This window comes from Macrosteles quadrilineatus, unplaced genomic scaffold (genome assembly GCF_028750875.1).
Source record: "Macrosteles quadrilineatus isolate MER2022 unplaced genomic scaffold, UCM_ALF_1.0 Scaffold_4__1_contigs__length_99947679, whole genome shotgun sequence".
In the NCBI taxonomy this organism is placed as follows: domain Eukaryota; kingdom Metazoa; phylum Arthropoda; class Insecta; order Hemiptera; family Cicadellidae; genus Macrosteles; species Macrosteles quadrilineatus.
Window position 1 is genome coordinate 47895702 of NW_026542597.1, and position 23042 is coordinate 47918743.

At 33.6% G+C, this 23042-nt stretch overlaps 1 protein-coding gene across 1 annotated transcript in view; it reads right to left on the reverse strand.

Annotated features, from left to right (window-relative positions):
- Window positions 1-23042, reverse strand: part of LOC128992907 (uncharacterized) — an 83584-nt gene that overhangs the window by 23436 nt on the left and 37106 nt on the right. Inside the window, exons 17-26 of the mRNA XM_054416652.1 lie at window positions 20770-21084; window positions 14737-14892; window positions 13744-13839; window positions 13266-13496; window positions 9926-10066; window positions 8962-9101; window positions 6886-7098; window positions 5820-5926; window positions 2256-2367; window positions 1563-1714 (exon numbers count right to left, since the gene is read on the reverse strand). Coding sequence (XP_054272627.1) covers window positions 1563-1714; window positions 2256-2367; window positions 5820-5926; window positions 6886-7098; window positions 8962-9101; window positions 9926-10066; window positions 13266-13496; window positions 13744-13839; window positions 14737-14892; window positions 20770-21084 — 1663 coding nt within the window. The remainder of the gene's footprint in view (window positions 1-1562; window positions 1715-2255; window positions 2368-5819; window positions 5927-6885; window positions 7099-8961; window positions 9102-9925; window positions 10067-13265; window positions 13497-13743; window positions 13840-14736; window positions 14893-20769; window positions 21085-23042) is intronic.

The window sequence follows — 23042 nt, forward strand, 5'->3', positions numbered from 1 at the left end:
TGAATTGAATTAAGATTTTCTAAAGTATTCAGTGACATATAACAAGGTGAGTATGATTTTAAAAAGACTCACCCACTCACCCAAAAGCAAAAGTAATCTTTAGCAAACCAAAAGTTTTTTTTTTCTTTTCCTTCAAATACTCATTTGGAAGGATTATAATATATTTTTATTATTATAATATAGATATGTTATAATATATTCATAAAAATCATAAATAACGTCATTTCTTTTTTAAACCAAACCGATTACAAACTGTTTTAACTGGATTTTTCCAACTATCAAATAAACTTCTGGTTACACCATACAGTAACCACAGAGAAGTAAGGTGTGTAAAGAGGAAACACTCATTGGTACACATGGTGTCTAGCACTAATCGCTGGTGTCTAGGGCAAAGTCCAACACCACCCCCCTCGCCATCATCTTCTACAACACTCTTGGTGGAGGAATGACTTTGAGCCCTGTGCTATAGATAATTCAGCACAGTGCTCGCCACTTGGGCTCTTCCTTGCTTGACACAAGTATATTTCCGGCACGAGAGACTAGAGCTGAATGGAACATGTTAGTCCCATAAGCGAGTTTCCTTTGTATCTTACTTCTCTATGCAGTAACGTATATATATATACTAGCAGAGTACCCGTCCTTCGTACGGGGTTGGAATATAAGTATAAAATGCTTATTGCAGTTATACTCAAGCTTTGCGTTTGCAATAAGGGAGGACACAGTTTGTTAAAATTTGCTTTTTTTAAATTTACAGTATTCTATAGTATATACACATCTACCATAGCCATAATTTTCTACCACTTCACCTAAACAATAGAGAAAAATAAATTATCAACAATTCGCAAAATATCACAAATTATTCATGAAATGAAAAACATAAACATAACTGTAAACAATCCTACTTTGACAGTTCTCATTGCGAATCACAGTTTTTTGTTGCTTCTTAGTTCAAATTAGCTGTTTTCATAAATGCAAAAAATATAGTGCTGCACCCTGTTGGTAAATCTTATAACTTTTTAACGCTTTTCCATATCATAGAACCAACTTTTTTAGTTGAAACAGCTGACTAAATTCTTTAATTCCCTTTAAATATGAATACTCATAAGGTTAACATGGGGAATTACAGAGCCACTGGGGCGGAGCCCGAAAGGATTTTTGAGATAAGAATATGCCTATATGTTAATCGGGAATGTAAGCTATCATCATGCCAAATTTCAGCCCAATCCGTCCAGTGGTTTATGCGTGATTGAACTTCAAACACACAAACAAACAAACAAACAAACACACAAACTTTCACATTTATAATATTAGTAAGATAAGATGTATATGTAAATGCCTTCATCGTTTTGCTCCTAGCCAATAAATTTATAAGCCAACTGATTTGTTCAAATTTTATAAGTTTCTAGCATTATCAGTCTTCATAAACTGCAATTCATTTCAAATTTCACAATAAGCCATCTTTTGTTCTGAAATGAGTTGGTCTGATTTTAATTTGTCTACAATTTACTTCAGTGACATATTATTCAACAACAAAGTTTATTTTGTTTGCACTATTATTTTACCCTGAGCGGTGGAGAGTTGACTGTGAGCGTCTTTTGTCACGGGACTTCTGACTCTCGAGTCATCAGATATCTGAGATATTGCCTCTGCGATCTCATCTCTCCTGTACTGCCTAGTGGTATGCAGACGTTCATGGAATGTTTTATAACTCCTCCTGCAATCACGCAATGTGTTGTAGGAGTAAGAATAAGAATCTTGATCTTTTAACATTATACAGTGTAATGGGGCTTGTCATTTGCTACATAATAAATTGCTGCATAATATTATAAGGTAATTAAATATTTCACAAAAAATAACAAAGATTATTTAATTAGATAAGTTAAAACAAGCTGGCCAGGTTTAAAATCTACTATTGGCAGGTACTGTACTTATCATTTACTTGAGCTTCAAGTTTACAATCTACATAGGCTATTACATTATTAACAAAATAAACAAAAAGACACAAATGAACAAAAGGACAATTTTTTTTGTCCTAGGACGCTAGGCACGAGCCCGGAATTGTTTTTCACATTACTTCAGGCTAGACCTAGGGGTTACGGCATTATCACTTAGATAAAATCCATTGGTGATTTGGCGGGATTTGAACTCGGGACCCCAGGAACCGGAATCCCGCGCTCTAACCATTAGACCAGCTCGCTCCCCACCCATCTAGTATGGTGTGTTACAAGATTATAAAGTAACATATATTTGCTTACTTGAATGCAAACAACATTCCGAGGGTTAGAGTTGCAGTAATGACGAGGCTTTCTACACTGATTATAATCTCTCTCATTCCAACATCATATTGATAATCATCAGTAGGGCTGACTGAAAAAATAATATTTAAATACTATTAATATCATTTAGTCAATCTTTTAGTAATGGAACAAATAACACCTCAAAAATTTGAAAGGTCTTATGCCTTGGTGCTATGTGCACATTGTCAAAAATTGAAGTGTTTTTGTTGATTCACTAACCAATAATTCAGTTGTTTAAATCAAAACACTTTTGAGTATAGACATGTTGATTTATAAAATTAAATTTATACATTTTATTTTCCCTTAAGCTTCATATCTGAAAATCCTATTAATTCATAGGTGTCATAACGGAATTTTTCCTCAAAGCATATTTATTTTTACAGAAAGATATGAATTATCGACGTTATCGCCAGTTGGCAGATTCAAGAGTAACTGTTCCTCACAGACAGGGGCGGACTGGCCCGCCGGCCCACCGGCCGGAGGGCCGATGCGCCTTCTCAACATTCCAATATTTGCGCCCTCGTTAAAGGAAAAATTTATAAAAGTTTTAAAAAAATGAGACGAGATGTATTTTTTAGAAAGCAAGAGGAAAACCTTAGAGTAAAAGTTTCAGCAGTGAATAGCAAAACATAAAGTCGGGTGTGAGACCTGAATAGACACTGTCGACAAGCGAGAGCAAAGCAGCTCTTCTCTCTCGTACGTGTAGGCCTACTCCGAGTGGAAGGCACTTACTTTACTCTGTGGTCTGAGCTACTTAAAAACAGCTGTCCTCTTCCCGCGTCATTTTACGCCGATCCCGAAAAAAAACTGCACTGCGACCACGAGTACTAGAAAAATGCCGGTATGGATCATAAACATAAACAAATTACGTTTTTGGCCCGAAAATAAACATTATTTAACATTGCTTAAATGGAACCATAGACTAACCAACTATGTTTTATCTATGATGGAACCATAGAAGGGAGTATGTTTTATCTATGATGGAACTGCCAAATGATATGTTCAATGCTCAGTATAGGATTCGGGCCAACAACGTCATTTGTTTATGTTTGTGATCCATACCGGTATTTTTCTAGTATTCGTGACTGCGACTACATCCGACATCGGTCGGTGTCACGATGTTGTCTGTGATAAACAACTAGTGAAGATAATTTAATATTATTCATATTTGTTATAATATTTAATTATTGCTCACACTATAACTATTTCACTTTAAGTCACATTTAATTTTATCAATATCAACTCAACTCTCTTGTAAAATGGCGTTTGCCGTGCATGTAATAAATAAATAAAGAGTGTGAGTTGCCAGTGCCAATTAAAATGTGACTCTCTTTAGTGAGTGTTTGATTTGTGTCTCTGTGTCGAAAGCTTCAATTTATTTTTATATTCTTTACCTACACAGGAAACATGAACGAAAGCAGTATTGTAGAATCACCACTTTTACAAAATTTAAATAGATTTAGTGACAGTGTATTTATTTGTTAACTTAACCATTACACAGTAAAGGTTAAACAGTAAACAGTATTTTAATATGTGGCTACAGCCTATTAATTAACTATTTCAATATGCACTATGGCACTAATTCTGTCAACTTTCCTATTTTACTTACAGATAGCCAGCCTAAAATACCTTCTTAGTTTTCTCGGGTCTGACTTAGGGGAGGTACGAATGAGGCATTAGTTCAAAATTCCTCCGTGAACAGCGCTGTAGTTGAGAGCACTTTGGCAATGAAGGTTTACTAATACTAATCGCAAAAATCGTTCTGTTCATAAAATAAAATTATAAATGCCACAAATTCAATTTTATAATTTTTAAAATATAAAATTAAACTATCATAACCTAACCGAACTAACCAAACTTGCTGATAATTAAATAATATAACAAATGTTTAGTAATGAAATAAAAATAATTCTGTTTATTAAATAAAACTAGAAATTGCTAAATTAAAATTTTATAATGACTTATAATAAAATTAAACTGTCATAACCAACCAAACTTGCTGATAATGAAAATATCTTGGACAAAAAGTTATTGCCACCAGCGGGATTCGAACCCGGGACCTTCAGCATATCAGCCCGGCACGCTGACCACTTGACCACCGAGGCCGATGGCCACTGACCATTTTATTGTTTCGGTAATGGCGTTCCTTCAGCTAATAAGAAGTCCACAGCTGTCATCGTAGCCTCTTCTGTACCTCCCCTGAGTAAATACCAGTTTTCTCTAGGCTATTTCGTTTGTAGAAATAGGTTAGGTAGGCCTACTTTAGGGTTACAGTTTTGACTTAATGTAATGCTAAAAAGTTTAAGTCAATAAATTGGTTTTGTTCACAGTGAAAGCATATTGTTTGTGTTAAAATAATTTCATAGAAATAAAAAATATATAACTTCTGTTATTTACAGTGCCAAAAAATGCAACAGTTGCAAGTTCATGCTGTAAACAGGAAGCAAATTGTATACATAATATTGTAAATTGTATATAATATTGTATGCATGCAGCCAAGCCATGCAAGGGAAAACAAAGAAAATACACAAATATAATACGAAAGAACCTAAGAAAATCATTTGTATTTTTATTTTTGTTAGGATATTTACTGTCAGAATAGCACCAAGTCGTGAGGGGAAATAGTCTAAATTTTGTACACCAAACATTAACCAATAGTGTCAGTTATCAGATTTCTGATTTTCCACTATTAATGCCTCTAGATTGCCTAAAAATGCGAGATTACAGGTATAATTTTTAAAAAAAGAGGGGGGTATTCCATACCCCCCAGACCCCCCGGTTGGCGCCTTCGGGCTGGTCAAGGTTTACGCCCTAATAGAGTACCCAGTCCGCCCCTGCTCACAGACCTCTTTCTAGGAGCCGATTGGATATCTTTCGCTCTCCCCCGTCACCGTATTACTCCTACTAACCAGTTGAGGCCTGAGAGTCACGTACCACGGAATCCGCTCCCTTGTGCCACCACACACGCTACGAGGTTCCCGGAGTGTAGTTCTGTGTCACCTATGGTGTTTTGGCTGTATATATTTATAAATAATGTCAAGTAACGTTTTTATTGATTTAATGTACCATACACTTTTGTTTATATACATGGTTTTTATACATCTTTATAGGACATAATGTAATAATATGTCCTAAAACTTCATTTTGTAATGTGTACAAAATTACATTGTTTGTCCAATGTCTCAATACCCAGAAAAACAAATTGTGTCCCAGATTGTGATTTAAAATCTAAAACACCCATGAAAGATTAATATAATCATTGAGTCACGCTTTTTTGGCTATAGTTTTTATACCTCAAATTTCACTCTTCTAATACACTAATTTCTAATTTATAAACACTAAGGGTTTATAAATTAGATTGTCACTTATTTGTAAAAACATTATAGCTGAAGCTAATCCTCTAAATCCCCAAAAAAAGAACTCTTGTAAACAAGTTTAGCTTGAATTTACATTTTGTTCTTTAAACAAGAAGTGAATCATGACTTTCATGAAGTGTTAATTTTTTATCCCGCCAATCCTTACCATTGTCATTCGGTGTGTAGAACATGATGGAGCACAACATAGCCACCATTAGTAAACACATCAACACACTGATCCTCTGCACTCGGGTGAATTCACTGCGGGGGTGTCTGTAAAACACATTTACACATTTTGAAAATCATCCAAAGAATCATTACATATCAATCATCCAGTTAAAAAATATTTCCCTTTAATTCCTTGATATACTTCAATTGAATGACCCAAACATCTTACTATCTTTGAAATCCACGGTGATGGTTTTCGGCGTCAACCGCTTTGTTAGTTGTATTTAACTGCCAGACGTTTCGCCCTTACTACGAAGTGGCATCCTCAGTGGCTATGCTGAGACCACTAATCTTACTATCTTACTTGCTTATCTATCTACATACACTTTGTTCACTATGTATTACTATTAGTTTTAATTACATTTTAATAGAAAACTTGGGTTTGGTTTTCAAAAATGTTTTTTTTTACTTTAACAGTAAGTTTTGCTCAGGCAACTCATGCCATCAGTGGCTGTAAGATCAATGCACTTATAATTCTTTCTTTTATTAGATGCCAGTACTTCTTTTCAACTTTTCCTTACTTGGTGTAGTTTTTAGTGGAATATCAGTGAGGGCTGAGTGTATGTTTGATATTAATCATCTACCTAATTAATTTGAGTGTTTCCTAAATATAAAATACAAGAAGAACACCAGCAGAGGTAAATAATCCCTAGTTCAAATTCCGAATTCTCTTATGATAAAAAACAAAGGATTTAGTCGAAAATTCACCTTTTTTAAGACCTAAGTCTTAAGTCAGTTTCACAAATGTTGAATCCGTAGCTCACTTAGTAGCACAACGGACTAATAAATCAAAGTAGTGATGTCGTGGGTTCACATTCCAGTGCCACAACTTAAAATATATCAGCAAGGTTCACTCTTGTATTGTACCAGCTCACTTCTTGCTTTACTTGAAACGTTTCACAGACAGACCTGAGATCTGTGTAGATGGGCAAATTCCATGAGGTCGCTAACCTTGAAAAATTATTCATACTAGTTTTCCAACCAAATGATATTTAAATAAGTACCTGACAAACACACTGAGATATACATGTGTGTCTCGGAATCCAAGAATGGCGTTGTCCAAAAACATTCGCTTTATGTTGAGCATTTCTTGGCCGGTTGCAATCACAAGATTGGCTTCTGGGTAGTCTCCTTCGCGTAGCGCCAGCCACTGTTCCACCATGAAAACTGACTCTGTGTGTCGAGTCAAATCATATACGACAATTTTATCGCAAAACCTGTGAACATTTGATCAAATGAAACTGAGAGTCAAACAGCATCTATTGCAAAAAAGTGGTGTCTGTTTTTTATCATGTAAAACCATTGCACCAAATTACAGAAACTAAAATATTGTACAGAGATTATGGATTAGTAAAGTGTACAGAATTCTATAAAATTGGATACGGAGATGCATGAGGAAGTGGCAAAAATAATAAAGTTTGGGAATTTTCTATTATTATTGCAAACAATAATCTTACAAGTAAATAGTAAAAACATAACTATTACTGAGTTTTAAGTAGTATAGAGGTATTAAGTGGGGCTTAATTGTAAATTTTGACCGCTTATACATCGTAGTGGTACTCAAAAAAATGTCCTGTTGTGTAATGTTTAGTTTAAATCAAATCAAATCATTCTTTATTCATCATACACAAAGAACATGTATTGAATAGAGTTAAATAACTTATACGCTATAAATACATCTATACAAATATACAAAATACCGTACGTATATAGGTACATTTAGTTTCTGAGCTAAAATAAATTTAAAAGTAAAAAGTATTCTTTTAAAAAAACATGGTAAAAGTTTAAAATGTTTCCATAATGTTTTTATGGAATTCAAATTAAAATCATGAAGACCAACAGAAACTAATTTATATTTTTGTTTTTTTTTAGTCTTCAAAGGAATAAAATGGAAATTGGATAAAAAAATCTTTCAGCATTCTTTTAAATTTATTTAAATTTTCTTCCCTCTTTATCAAAGCCGTTAAGCGCTGTAAAAATGTTAATCCTGAATAGCTAGTTTTATTTTTAAATAATTCCAGTTTATGTCGGGGTAAGTTAATTTTGAATCTAGTGTTTTAGTCACCAGAATTGCTTGAAGTGGATACAAATTGAAGACGGATGTTTCATAAATATACAGATTATATACTGTTAGGATCTGCAATTCTGTAAAATATCTCTTAGCCGAATCTCTTTTTTGCAGTTTCAACACTAAACGAATAGCCTTTTTCTTTGTTATTTGATAAGAATAGAATAAAAATAGGTCTTTGTTGTTGCTCCATAAATAGATATTCCATAAGATGTGTGACTATGCAATAATGAAAAATATATTGTCCCCAAGGTATCTATGCTGCAGATCTGAGACATCTGCATCAAAGTGTATATACCAGAAGTCAATTTTTTAACAACATGTTTAACATGACTATTCCGACAATTCATCCAATAAATTTAGTTTGTTCAACTTGCTCTATCCTATTAAAAAAAAAATTAAAAAAAAAGAAAGAACAAATTTGTTGGTTGAAAAAGGTATCAAATTTGATTTATTTGTATTAAGAAGATTTTTTCTTTAAAAAAATCATAAGTTATCAGAAGATTTTTTGGAGAGGTTTCAATTTTAGAATTAGAATTTCCAGTAAGTACTAAGTAGTATATTAGAATCATCAGCGTACAGACACATGGATCCGTCACTCCCAGGAATAGTCCCAGGCAAGCCTCTAATATAACAAAGAAATAGTAGAGGGCCAGGATCGATCACTGGGAGACACCATATCGCAGCATCTGATGCTGAAATTGAATTTCATAAATATAATTTATATTGTTATTTTCTATAATGTTGTCTACATTAACAAACTGGTGCCTACTTTGAATATAGGATTCAAACCATTTGAGTTCTTTACCACAAACTCCAAGTTCATTTAAAACTATAATTAGTTTATTGTGTGACACACTGCCAAAGGATCTACTGTGATCTAAGAATATTCCTACGACCTTTTCCTCTTTATCAATTGCATTTCAAATTGAGTCTATACATTCTATACCAGCTGTTACTATGGATTTTCCTTTCCAAAAGCCATGTTGCTCTATAATTATAAGTTAGTTACCATTCTGGACTTGATCCATAGTTGTCGTGCCATATATGTATACCATAAATACTGCCTAAGGACTTTGGTGTATACAACATGAACCAATCATCAGAATTTCTTGTCAATACTCTCCGCCTCTCACTCGACAGAATATGAGCCTGCAATGCAGAACACAAACAGATTAAACAAACAGAAAACTATAAGAAACATAGTAAATCAAATTTAGGTTGGTTGCATGCATTAGGCATATTTAATAGATGATAAGACCAAAAAGATTTTTTTGCCATTAATCTTAAAGTTGAGAATTATCTTGGAAACTTTTTTTAACATTTACAAGAAAGGTGTGCAAAGGGATGCTTGCTTGTCTAACTGTGCATTCCTCAACATAGGTTGTGAATGCAAATTAAAATGCTCATTAATATATACATATAGGTATACAGTGTGTTCAAAAAAGGTGGGGACATATTTTACCTAGTCTTTTTGACTCTTGGGTCAAAATAAAGATAAAATCACAAATAGAATTTTTTCCAAAATCGCTTCGCTAACCAGACATACGCCATTTTGTATTTTTTACATAAACATTTTTATCTTTTAATATTTTCAACCGATCTTTATGAAACTTGGTATGTATGTTAAGGTAGAAGAGACCCATGTTAAAAAATTTCATCTCGATTCAACCTAAAGTTTCAAAATGGCGGCCATTTAAAGTTTTTAAACTTAAATTACTTGAAAATGGCTGGTTTTATGAAAGAAATGTCAAGAACACTTTTATTTAGCATTTTTAATTATCTATCAAACAATACCAAGTTGAAAAAGATTGAATGAGAAATAGCTGAAATATTACAATTAGTTGTAAAATGGGGTAGAAAAAGGCAGAAGCTAGTCAGGTTTGCCCCATTTTAAAACAAAATTTTTTTTAAATGATTAAGAAACAAACACAAGTTTGGGAGGACAATTCAACATGATATTTTTACTGACTTACTCTGCTATTTCCTTCCTTTCCCGCAAGTTTGATGCCAACATGTGCCGTGGTGCCAGCATTGAACCTTGTACTGGTGTGAACTGCCACCAAGTACGGGTACGTGTCTTCTGGGAAGTTATCATCCAGCACAACAACTTTCCCCTTGAAAAAGTAGTGACAAATATAATAATAAAATAAACTGCAGTACACTCGCAAACTCTAGCATTAAAGCGATGTAATTTACTTTGGAGTATTCTGTGGGTGATTCAACACATTGTGTTCTCTATTGAGTTAAATTTTGTAATAAATCATGAAATCGTAAATTAAGACTAAAAACACAACACCTAATTACAGGTTAGTTCATAAACCTCAAATTAGTATTCACCCTACCAGTGTTGGGAAGTAGCGCGCTACAAGTAGCGACGCTACAGTTAGCGCGCTACTTTTTTTGTAGCGTTAGCTGTAGCTACGCTACTTTTAAGATTTTGTAGCTTTAGCTGTAGCTAGCTACATTTTTAAAGTAGTTGTAGCGGAATTTTAGCTACTTTTCTCGCTACATTAACTTGTTTGAGATAGTGATTTTTATCATAACCTCAACCTTACGTGAAACAACCTCTTTTAAACTGAGATAAAAACAAAATAGGCCTACTTTATTGGCTTCAAACAGCTGGTTGCAGCCGTTTCATTCCCTATTACAACACAACGTTGTGTGGACATAGAGGCCATTAAATGAGTGTTATCCACATTTTTGGCTCTCATTTCCTTAATTTACTACTCTATGATTACTGTCAGTAGGGATGTTGCGATACTATCGATACCAGTAGGTATCGATACTTTTATTGCGATACTGCTGGTATCGTATCGGTATCGGTTGTTCCGATATTTACTTGGTATCGATACCAAGAGGCCAGTATCGTATCGTAAGTATCGGAAGGTAATTTCTGACAAATCTGAGTAAAATGGCCACGCTCGTGCCTTCTGAGCGGTTATTTTCCAAGGCTGGAGCAACAGTGACAAAAAAACAAAACTTTAACCCAATTAAATATTTTTTTTTAGCTTGTCTGATATGTGATTGGAGTAAATTATGATTCACTTTCCATAGAACTTTACATAACTATAAGTAAAACCATTGACTATATATACCTACAGACGTAGTCAATGATACAACTTAAGGGTTTAGTTGCAGAGTTATTTTTGTTACAAGTCAATGTTAGCAACGTTGTGTTAGGCAAATAAAATGAAACCATGGACTATTTAACATCAAATAAACTAAAAAGATGGCACCACGCTTAAAGTTATTTAACTAAAAAACTTTTTTTAGGCTGATGGTAAACACGAATGTGTTACGTTGGCAATTTAATAACATTGTCTATTGAAAAGATAATTTATAAAGGCCTAGAACTTAAGGTAAGCTTAGGCCACTTTATACTTGAAGGTAAAATTGAAAACAATGGTTGGCTATGTTTGGTTAATTTTATCAATGTTTTACATAGGCTATTTAGGTAGTTTTTAGCAGCTTGAATTCGAATCCTATATTGGCTGCACTGTACTGGAACGAGTAAACTTTAATCGAAGATCAGTGAATCAGAATATGACGTCACTGGTATCGAATGGATACGATACTAATGGTATCGATACTTTAGTTCCGATACTGAGCCGGTATCGATACTTTTTTGCGATACGGTATCGATACCAAATATCGGAAAGACAGTGGTATCGCAACATCCCTAACTGTCAGATAAAATAAAATTGCTAGATGCAGACGACGTTTAAACGGTACCGGGTACCGGTGACAAGAGAAGCTATTGAATGCTTGCAAGTGATTGACAGGACAGGGGAATTAGTAATCAATTTAGTTTCTTTATTATATCGATAATGTTTCAACTTGGGGGGTTTAATGGAAACCAACACACCTTGAAATAATTAGAAAGCTGGTCTATCAACCTTTGCTTCAGCTGTTGATTGTGGTTTATCATCTCAAGTCCTTCCTTGGTTAGATTAGATTACGAGGATTTTTCAAAGGTTTACTAAATTAACAAAGAGGAAATTACCTGATGAGATTTAAGATATGCCTAGACTACATGATAATTGTAATGAAAAAATCTCCCTCCATATAACATGAAACATACATTGAAAAAATAGCATAGTTTGCTCCTGCTAACAACTCTTGTACTTGTATAGGACTGAGGCTATAAGACGAACACAAGTTCCAAGTTCAATTAGGTATTATGAATATATCTGTTTAGTCCTTGCAAGAACAAGCCTACTATAGCCAACTTGTTACATAGCCAAGTAGGCCTACATGTTATTTTTACTTTACAAAATTAAACACGTTTAAATTAAAAGCCGATTTCAGGATAAGTTACTGAATACTGTTTTCTCTACCAACTAGGTTGAAGCACAATTTGCCCTATGCATAATGACAATAAAGGACGATTTCTTGACATTGAAAAGTGTTATTCGTAGAACAAGTAATTTATCACTTTCAAAGTTATAGCAATGTCGTTTTTAACATTAAAAGTAAAGGAAGGCAATAAACTCCAATTTCAGTAGGCTAGGCTCTGTAACACAAAAAAGTATTTTTAAATAATCTTTTTACAGTTTTATTGGTCTTAATTGTTGATATAAAACATCTATAAATGAATCTATATTAGATTAATAAAATGAGCTTTTAAAATATAGTTTGGTTGTATGTCCTTTGAACTTAATGAAATTTACATTTTAAGATGTTTAAAAATAATGCAATATTTAAAAATAAGTACTAAATATGATGGGACACCCAACTATTTGGTTCTGTTGTTGTAATGTTAGGTTTATAATGCCAACAAATTAAATACAATCTAGGAATAATTTGTTTTCCAAGTAATGTTAGATACAATACTGACATTTTTTTAAATGTTTGTTCAATAAAAATGTAGTTGCAATTAATTTTACATTTACCTAATGTGCGTGGAATAAAAAGTAACGTCTTTTGGAAAAGTAGCTAAAATTGTAGCTGTAGCTACATTTCATTGTAGCTGTAGTTGTAGCTAGCTACTTTTTGGGAACTGTAGCTGTAGCTGTAGCTAAGCTACTTTTTTGGAAATGTAGCAGTAGTTGTAGCTAGCTACATTTTAAAAGTAGCTTCCCCAACACTGCACCCTACATTGAACTTTTTCTCGCAAGCAATGGATATTCACTTTCCCACTATGCTGAGTCAAAATAACCAAATTATGATGTTATATTGAACGTGTTGTTACAACTTGAATGATCTCCGACAACTTTTTGTATAAAAACTTATTTTCCTTGTTTAAATTACTTAGAATCAATTATTCATCTATTGCTACACTCTAATCAAATCTACAGATTTTACGCTACCAACCTTATACTGATCAACATTGTCCTTGTGCCGGCCCCAGAGCACCAGAAGCAGATAAAGTATGAATATAACGATTACAAACGCTACCACCAGAGGGTTTTCCAGGACTGTAAGGAAAAGCCTGGCGTCTCCAAGAGGATCTATACTCTGAGGAGGGACGGGGAATGCCGCAGCAAATATCGACAAGTGGTTACACGCACAAACCGTCTCCTCCGATGTGGTGTCTGTGCTTACCTACAAGAAAACAAAGCAAGATCACCAACAAAATGTGAAAAAAATAATGAAACTTGCAAAAATTATGGTTAGAAAATAAATAAAAATTAGTGATTGTAAAAACTGTGGACATTTTGTGTGATTGCAAAGGAATCATGAACGTCTCCTAGGTCAAAGCCCCCGGCAACCGCTGAGTTCTTCATTAGGGGGGCAGACAAGTATTGTGAGTTAACTGTGTGTATAGTTGATCATATTAAACAACACTCACCACACAGCCTATTGAACTCCATTGGCCCTCAATCCACAGTTGACAAAGATTTGTTGTCACCAAAAACTCATAATTCACAGTGTGATTGACTGAGGCCTGAAAAACATCACATAGCTCAGAAATGCGGCTAGGTTGAGTAAAGCATGCAATCAAGTCCATGTGATTACTCATTAATGTTATCTTACACTATTAATAATTCAAAATACAGTAAAAATTCAACTAAAGAGACAACTGATCTACATTGAAAGTGAATACAAAAGATAAACTTAATTCTTTTTTTATACAATCTCTTCAACACTATGCCTTTTGACACAAATCTCAATGCAGTTCCAGTTGTCTCTTAATCAATAGACTTGTTAATTGTACAATAGACTTGTTAAGTGAATACAAAAGATAAACTTAATTCTTTTTTTATACAATCTCTTCAACACTATGCCTTTTGACACAAATCTCAATGTAGTTCCAGTTGTCTCTTAATCAATAGACTTGTTAATTGTACATTTGGAATCACACGGTCTAAATTTAGTCAATATCTATAGTGTTGTGTATTCAAAACACAATACCACCATTATATTGTGTTATGAATTAGACATCACAGTATTTTTTATCATATTTAAATTTAGAAATTTTACTGCTTTAAAAATATACTTTTGGACAAGTGTTTTAAAAGTAGTTAGGTAATGTATTGCCAAATTTCCAAAAATATTTTAATAAATTTTCAAAATAATCACTATGTTACAAAATATTTTAGTACTTACATGGAGAGTTCAGTTATGTAGTTTTTTTGTAACAACCCACAAATTAGATCAGCTTTTACATTTCTTTTTTGTTCACATTAGACGTCTCTGTATAGCTTATAGTTAATCAACTGCCTTACATTTTGATCCTTTGAATAAAGGAAACAAATAATCTTGATTCAAACATTTTCATTGTTTTTGTACTTTACCGTACTAACTGACTTATTCATTTTATTTTCATATTCATCATACTTACACTCTCAACAGGCAGTACACCCATGTACAAAAACATTGGTACGTCTATTGACCGATGGTTTATCGGGTACACTGTATAGGAGGAGTTTATGATCACTACATCTTTGGACTGGGTCATTAACTCGTAGTCTGGTCTGTAGTTTTCTAACACAAGTACCTGAAATTAAATAATACATTAGATCTTAGATGGTGAGCAATAATATTTACCTTATCCAGGTGCCTATATTAAAATACACTATAAACTTCCCAAAATCTGTCTAAGCTTAAGTAGACCAAACTGTAAAATTAATAATTTGTTCAGATCTATGCAGACGTAACCATGTATGGAGGTATAACCATAGAATGAACATTTTCTTCTTTACTAAAAGAGTTGGCTACTTTTGTTGTTTGTAATATTACATGTCATTCATTCATCATTAACATTAATTTCTGTATTATTTGTGTATTTTCTCCCATAATGTCTGTTAATGCCCCTGATAATGTGTTATCAGTTATTTAATTTGTTCCCCTTGTTAATGTGTTATTTTATCCAATTTTGTTCAATGTTATATAGTATCCCATCACCCCACAGAAACATCATCCTATTTTATGTTACAATATAATATTTATGCCAATTTTCACCATACCTATCCTGTACTCATCAAAAACCAACAATAATCATTTATTTAGAATAATATATAATTGTAAGAAAATTGCAATATAGTAATCACATCTTAAATATAGTATTATTTTTCAAAATTATCCAAAGAAAATCAAAATTACTGTGGCAAGTGTCATTCATGTAAATTAACCAGCTGTACATCATTTCAACAATGGACATGGACTTCCTGAGCTTCTACCATTGCCTCTCCCCAGATCCTGCCAACTCTTCACAGTGTGAACATTCTATTGGAAATTGTGTTTGATTTAAACTAAAATTCATAATCCCAAAGTAAAACCTATATTTTAAATTTCTTATCATCCAAAAGTATTGGACAAGTGCATTGAAGAGTACAAATTTATAAGAAGACAGACACTAAATTTGGTAACCATCATCCATCTTATTTAACTAAGGACAAATTTAATCTTCATTGGACATTTAATCAGTATAGCCTACTAGGCCCAATTAGCTCAACTCATCAAGATATATACATATTTCAAATTGAACTTTTATTCAAAATTTAATCTTCAAATTCTATTTTATTTCTTTAAATTCAGTGAAACCATTTGGAATCTTTCTTTGGACATTAACATTATTATATTAATAGCATCATGAACCTAGCTTAACTTATTTCAGAACAATAACTAAATTAAATTATTTGCATTTTAAAGAAGCCTAATATATCATTCGAACCGGCACGACCACCCCTCCCTGAGATTAAGAGCTCATAGCCTATTTAAATATTAATTAGTACTTCAGAAGAAACCAACCCAATATAAGCCTAGAATAATATCATCCACTTTGGAACCCCCACCATTTTGAAAATTTACCATTGTTAACTTACCCTGTAGCTAATTCAACCAATAACTTAGGCTATCTTATATTTGTATTTCATTAATAAATTATATATTGTAACTTACCAAATCTATTTATTCTCAAAATAATTCATAATTATAAGATTAAGACAAAGACTTACCTTATTACACAGAAATAAAACACAAATTAGGAATTATCTTTATTAGAAAGAAATGACTTTGAGTTCAATGTGGGCTAACTTAATAGCCATAGGAATTTTGTAGGCCTAAATTTATGAAAGTCTATAGAAAGCTTTATGGTGTGTAGCAAATTTGGCGCCCCACGTTGGGCGTGTGTTGACTAGTTGGGGCAATGAATTTAAAATGTGTTTAGTTGAATAGTTTAGTAAAACAGTTAGTTTTCTCTGGATGAGCTCTCAACATGCTGAGTATTGTCTATAAACTTTATCACCTGGGTATCAGTTTATGGAAAACACAATTTATGGGGTCACGCACTCGCGATTAAGGTCCATGGCACAATTTGGTTAGAGATGATGATGCACAAAAGTCTATTGATGGATGAAACACATTATGAAATTTATTGATATACAATGTCTTCGAAGGTAGAGTCATCATTATCTATCTCGTCGATTACAGCTTCTATTGCTCGGGTTGGTTCTAAATATTTCTTAAGGGCTGATATATGGTAGGGGCCGTATAAAACATCTTCATCTTCTTTGGTCACGTGGAATGTGGATTTTCCTAAGATTTTCTTTATAATAAAAGGTCCTTCGTATATTTCGAATAATTTTGCTGTCTCGCCATATATAGCTCTTGAGAGGTGGTGAGATCGGATTAATACTTTATCATTGATCTTGAGGGTTTGAGGTTTTCGATTTTCATTTGGTTTGGACGATCGTTTCAGGCGTTTTTCTTCAAGTCTTCGTTTTGCTAGGAGTAACTTTTGTTCAATGGGAGTATCACTATTGAATGTGTTTTCAGTTAAGTAGTTATCCCAAAACCGTTGGTCTTTGATTCCTAACTGAAGTTCATTAGGTGTATATCCTGTTGATTCGTGATAGAGCTCGTTTAAGCAAGCATTTATTTCTGGTATGAATTTTGCCCATTTTGTATGTTGGCGAGAACAATAGGTTCGCAAACACCTTTTGATTTCCCTTATTGGTCTTTCAGCGAGATTGTAGCATGGGTGATAAACAGGGCTGAAAATTAGCTCAATATTATGTTCTTCCATTCGTCTGATCCATTCTTCACTTTTGAATTGAGTTCCATTGTCTGATTGTATCCTTTTTGGGTATCCATATGTAGGAAAATGCAAAGTGAAAAGTTTATTTAAAATTATCTTTGTTGTCGCTCGTTGAATGGGGTACAGCTTTATAAATTTTGTGAAAATATCTATGACAATTAGGATATATTTTACATTTGATACACTGGTTGGTAGAGGTCCAATAATGTCTACGGCAACTTGATCATTCTTGCCAGTACAACGCACACCTTTTGCTGTGGCCATCAGCGGACGGTTGCTAATCTTACACCTTTGACATGTATCGCATGTAGAAATAAGTTTCCTAATTATTCTGTTCATGTTTCGGAAAATAAAGGTTTCTTGAAGTAGTTGAAAACATTTCTTGGCTCCACAATGTAAGTAGAATAGGTGACATCCCCACACAAGTTTTTCAATCATACAACTTGGTAATGTGATGAGCCATTTATTCTTCAGTCGTTGGTAGAGGGTATCTTGATGTAATCGAAAATTGGCTGATAGTTTTGTTCCGATTTCGGATTCTGGTTGAATCTCTAAAGTGTTAATAATGTGTTGGAGTTTAGGATCTCTTCTTTGGAGTAGGGGAAGGTCTCGTAAAGCGTCTTTTAGATTTTGATCTGGTATTTTATCTATATAATGGATGGTTAATTCAATGGGGTTGTTGTATGAGATTGCTGGTTTATCGATGGAAATTCGACTAAGAGTATCAGCAGTTATGTTGTCAGTGCCTTTGCAATGTATGATTTTGAAGTTATATTCTTGGAGAATTAATATCCAGCGAGCTAATCGATTATTTAGTAAGCGACAACTCTTAAGGAAAGTTAAGGTATGGTTATCGGTGATTATTGTTAGATTTATTCCAAGGACGATATATCTAGCTTTTTGGAGACAGTAGATTATAGCAAGCAATTCTTTCTCAGTGGTGGTGTATCTTTGTTCTGCCGGTTGTAGAGTTCGTGACATGAACATAATTGCAGCCTTATCGCCATTTTCTCTTAACTGATATAGGTGACCACCAATTGCGTAGTCAGATGCATCTGTTTGGAGGTAGAATTCTTTATTGGGGTCTGGATGAATTAGAGTGTTGGTTTGTAGGAAAAGTTGTTTGATTTTTGAAAATGTTTTATCATCTTCTTCTGTCCAAATGAATTTATTTTTCTTAGAGGTTAATCTCATTAAAGGTTGTGTTGTAGCAGAAAATTTGTCAATGAATTTGTTGTAATAGTTGATGCTACCGAGGAAAGCTTTTAGTTGTGATCGATTCTTAGGGGTTGGAAAGTTTAATATAGGATCCACTTTACTCTGATCCATTTGTAGCCCTTCATTGGTTAGAGTATATCCTAAAAATGGTACTGAGTTCTGGCAGAATTTAGATTTGCTGAATTTAACTGTCATGTTAGCTTCTTCAAGTTTTTGGAATATATATTCAAGGTGTTTCATATGGGTTGGGAAATCTGGTGAAATAATGCAGATGTCATCGATGTAGATAGCGGTGAAATCTTCAACTTCTGAGTCAAACACTTTATCCAATGCACGGACTAATGCAGCTTGTGACGTAGAAATACCAAAAGGTGTCACGGTGTACTGATAAACTCGACCTCTAAATTGAAATGCTGTGTACTGCCGGGATTCTTCGGTTAAGGGAATCTGCCAGTATGAAGCTGTTAAGTCAATGCTACTTATAAATTTAGCGCTTTTACACTTGCCCAAAATTTCGTTTACACTTCGATTGCATTCAAAATCGGGAGTTATTATTTCATTTGCCCTGCGTGCATCGAGGCACAATCTAATCTCGCCAGTCTTTTTGACGACAGGTATTATTGGATTAATAAAAGTACTTTTGCTTCTCTCTATCACATTTAATGCTTCCATTCGATCAATTTCCTTTTGAACTTGGTCTTGATATTGTTGCGGGACAGGGTACGAAGTAGTTTTAAAAATCTTAGGGTTTTCTACATGTAACTCATGTGTATACTTGTTGCATACTCCTGGCTGATCAGAAAAGATATGCTGATATTTATTTAATAAACTGCTTAATGTTTCACGTTCTTCTGCGGTTATGTGCGTATTTGTTGCTAGGGAATTATCTATTTCTTCTTGGGTTAATGTTTCATCTTCGATTGGATCTGTTTTTCTATTTTTGAAGTTATTTATTGTGCTATTAAATTTATTATATATTGGATCATCGTGATATACATCAAACGTTTCATCATTAAAATATTCATTATTTGGCCTTATAAGAAGACAGACACTCCAAATTTGGTAACCATCATCCATCTTATTTAACTAAGGACAAATTTAATCTTCATTGGACATTTAATCAGTATAGCCTACTAGGCCCAATTAGCTCAACTCATCAAGATATATACATATTTCAAATTGAACTTTTATTCAAAATTTAATCTTCAAATTCTATTTTATTTCTTTAAATTCAGTGAAACCATTTGGAATCTTTCTTTGGACATTAACATTATTATATTAATAGCATCATGAACCTAGCTTAACTTATTTCAGAACAATAACTAAATTAAATTATTTGCATTTTAAAGAAGCCTAATATATCATTCGAACCGGCACGACCACCCCTCCCTGAGATTAAGAGCTCATAGCCTATTTAAATATTAATTAGTACTTCAGAAGAAACCAACCCAATATAAGCCTAGAATAATATCATCCACTTTGGAACCCCCACCATTTTGAAAATTTACCATTGTTAACTTACCCTGTAGCTAATTCAACCAATAACTTAGGCTATCTTATATTTGTATTTCATTAATAAATTATATATTGTAACTTACCAAATCTATTTATTCTCAAAATAATTCATAATTATAAGATTAAGACAATTAAAGACTTACCTTATTACACAGAAATAAAACACAAATTAGGAATTATCTTTATTAGAAAGAAATGACTTTGAGTTCAATGTGGGCTAACTTAATAGCCATAGGAATTTTGTAGGCCTAAATTTATGAAAGTCTATAGAAAGCTTTATGGTGTGTAGCATGTTGAGAACTCATCCAGAGAAAACTAACTGGTTTACTAAACTATTCAACTAAACACATTTTAAATTCATTGCCCCAACTAGTCAACACACAAGAATGTTATTTATAAATAAATTAAAATGGCAAAATTAAGTAAAGATAATCTAAAAATAAAATAGGATTTACAACAACACATAATAACATAATCTTTCTTTCCTTGGATTTGATGAGGGTCTTAATGTGCATTGTCTTACATCTTCAATTCAATTGTGTCTAACTCTAAGTACAAACAAATACGATATTTAAACATTAAAAACATGACACGCTTGCTTACCCGTAAAGAATCACTTGTTGGAGGGTAGATGAAGCGTATTGTTATGAACCCTTTAGGTGGACAGTCTATTCTATGTACAGTAACTCTTATATCAAGAGTGTCAGGATCCAACCGTGGATCTAACTGAAGAGCACTTCCCTTCACAGTGGTGTTGGCCAAATTCTTTTCCATCCCGAGTCGTACATAAATAGGCGATGAGAGTAGTTTTACTTTATTTAAATGATCTCCTTTCTTAACAGCCATGCTCAAGGAAACGAGTTTAGATTTAACATCTGACTTTGACCAAGAAAAGACGTTTCTGTCAATTGATGCAACCTAAAATGTGAAAAACTGTTTAAAATGTGACGAATAAATAAGAAACTAATTCTGTAAATAAATCATGCTTAAGAAAGAACAAAAGTGCTTCAATGTTTACCAGTGTGGTCTTTGGACAATACATCGCCTTAAATCATACAGTTACACATGCTACAAGGAAAATTTGGAGATCGGGAGGAAAAAGAAGTGGTTGGTCAAAGTTTACATTTCATGATTTTCTCCCCAACCCCTGGTTAGTTTGAGACTTATACCAAGGCCACACTAAAAAAACAGGCCGTAATGCTCGTCAAGCATGACGTCACGATAGAAGACGGCAATGACGTAATGTTTGCCATTTGTGATCAGCTGCTTGTTTTAATCTTTCTTTGGAAAATAAATAAATAAATACCTTATGTCATTGCCGTCTTCTATCGTGACGTCATACTTGACGAGCATTACGGCCTGTATTTTTAGTGTGGCTTTGCTTATACACCACTTTAAACCACCACACTTTTCACTTTTTTTAAAGTCACTTTTCTGAACAATCTTCTTAGTTTTCTTAATGTATATTCTTCACTTTTATTCTAACAGGGCACTCTTCAATGTACACACTAAACAACTCTCCCCCCCATTTAGCACAGAAGCATTAGAATTTTTTTGATAATTTTTTCTCTTCATCCTACAGTATTTCCTACGTCTCCACTTTGTTCCTGATAGTTCATAATAGTGAAAGTTATCACTAGTGAGGAGCGATTTGGTCTGGACTTTGATCATTGAAGTCCATGGTTCAAATCCCGCAAAACACCAATAGATTTTATTCAAGTGATAATGCCACAGCTCTCTAGACCTATCCTCTAGTAATGTGAAAACAGTTCTGGTCTAGAGCTAGTGTCCTTAGATGCAACTGTACCGATTCAAAATGAATGACCAAATGAAAATTCAAATCAAACTGAAAACGCGCGAAGGCAAGGACCAACAACGGCCAATCACGTGAGCGAGGAGGAACACCAATTTGCTGACTTGTGCGGACGTCTTTTTCTAACGGTCACTTGGGACCAAGCTCTGAGCCGCGATGTACGGAAATCTTTAAATTCTCCTTTTCAATTTGCAAAAATCACTTTTGGTAGTCGTAACGTGTATTTCGTCAACGAATCAATTGTTCGATCTCCGGAGTGCATTGATATCTAAAACCGTGAAACAGCATTTACTAAATTACGAATTGAAACAAAACGAGTCTTTAAGTTCGACGTCGACCGGCAAAATTCGTCAGATTTGACCATTTTCGTAGAGCCTATCCCAAGTACAGTGTCGTAATTATATGTTTATGTGTCGTCAAAATTGTCTTCTGTGTATGTAAGTAAATGTTTTGTGTAAATTGTATTTATATCATTAGGAGAAGCCAATCTGTCCACATTCATATTTGTTTAATCATGTTTCTTGCAGGTTTCATGTCTTAGTGTGTAAATTCAGTCACATTGCTTTAGAATTATTGCCATTTACTTATTTTAAAATACATACTGTGATACATTTGTAGATATTGTTATATTAATAATTTGGGTAAATTTTTATACCAGTTAAATTTCATATTAGTTTTGCGCTTAAATTCAAATTATATTGTTAGGGTAATCAGCTGTCTGTCACGTAAAACTGTTACAATTTGTTCTTGCTTTAATATTTGGGTTTGAAATCACTTCAAAAATACATAAAGAGATCACTGAGAGTATTTGATTGGGTGCAAATTCAGGTTTCAATTAGAGCATTGTCCCGGTTGAAGGTTAGGTGTCAATACAGGCTACAAGGTAGGCTTCCATTAACGCCATAAAAATCATATTTTTAACTTAAATTAAACAAACGACTCAGTAGTCGTTTTGGTCCAGTTTGCTACTGAGCAACAAAGTGTGCTGTACACAGATCTACGAATAGCCCCTTTGCACATAAGATCAACTGGCCAGTTGTAAGTAAATACCATACTTTGGGAA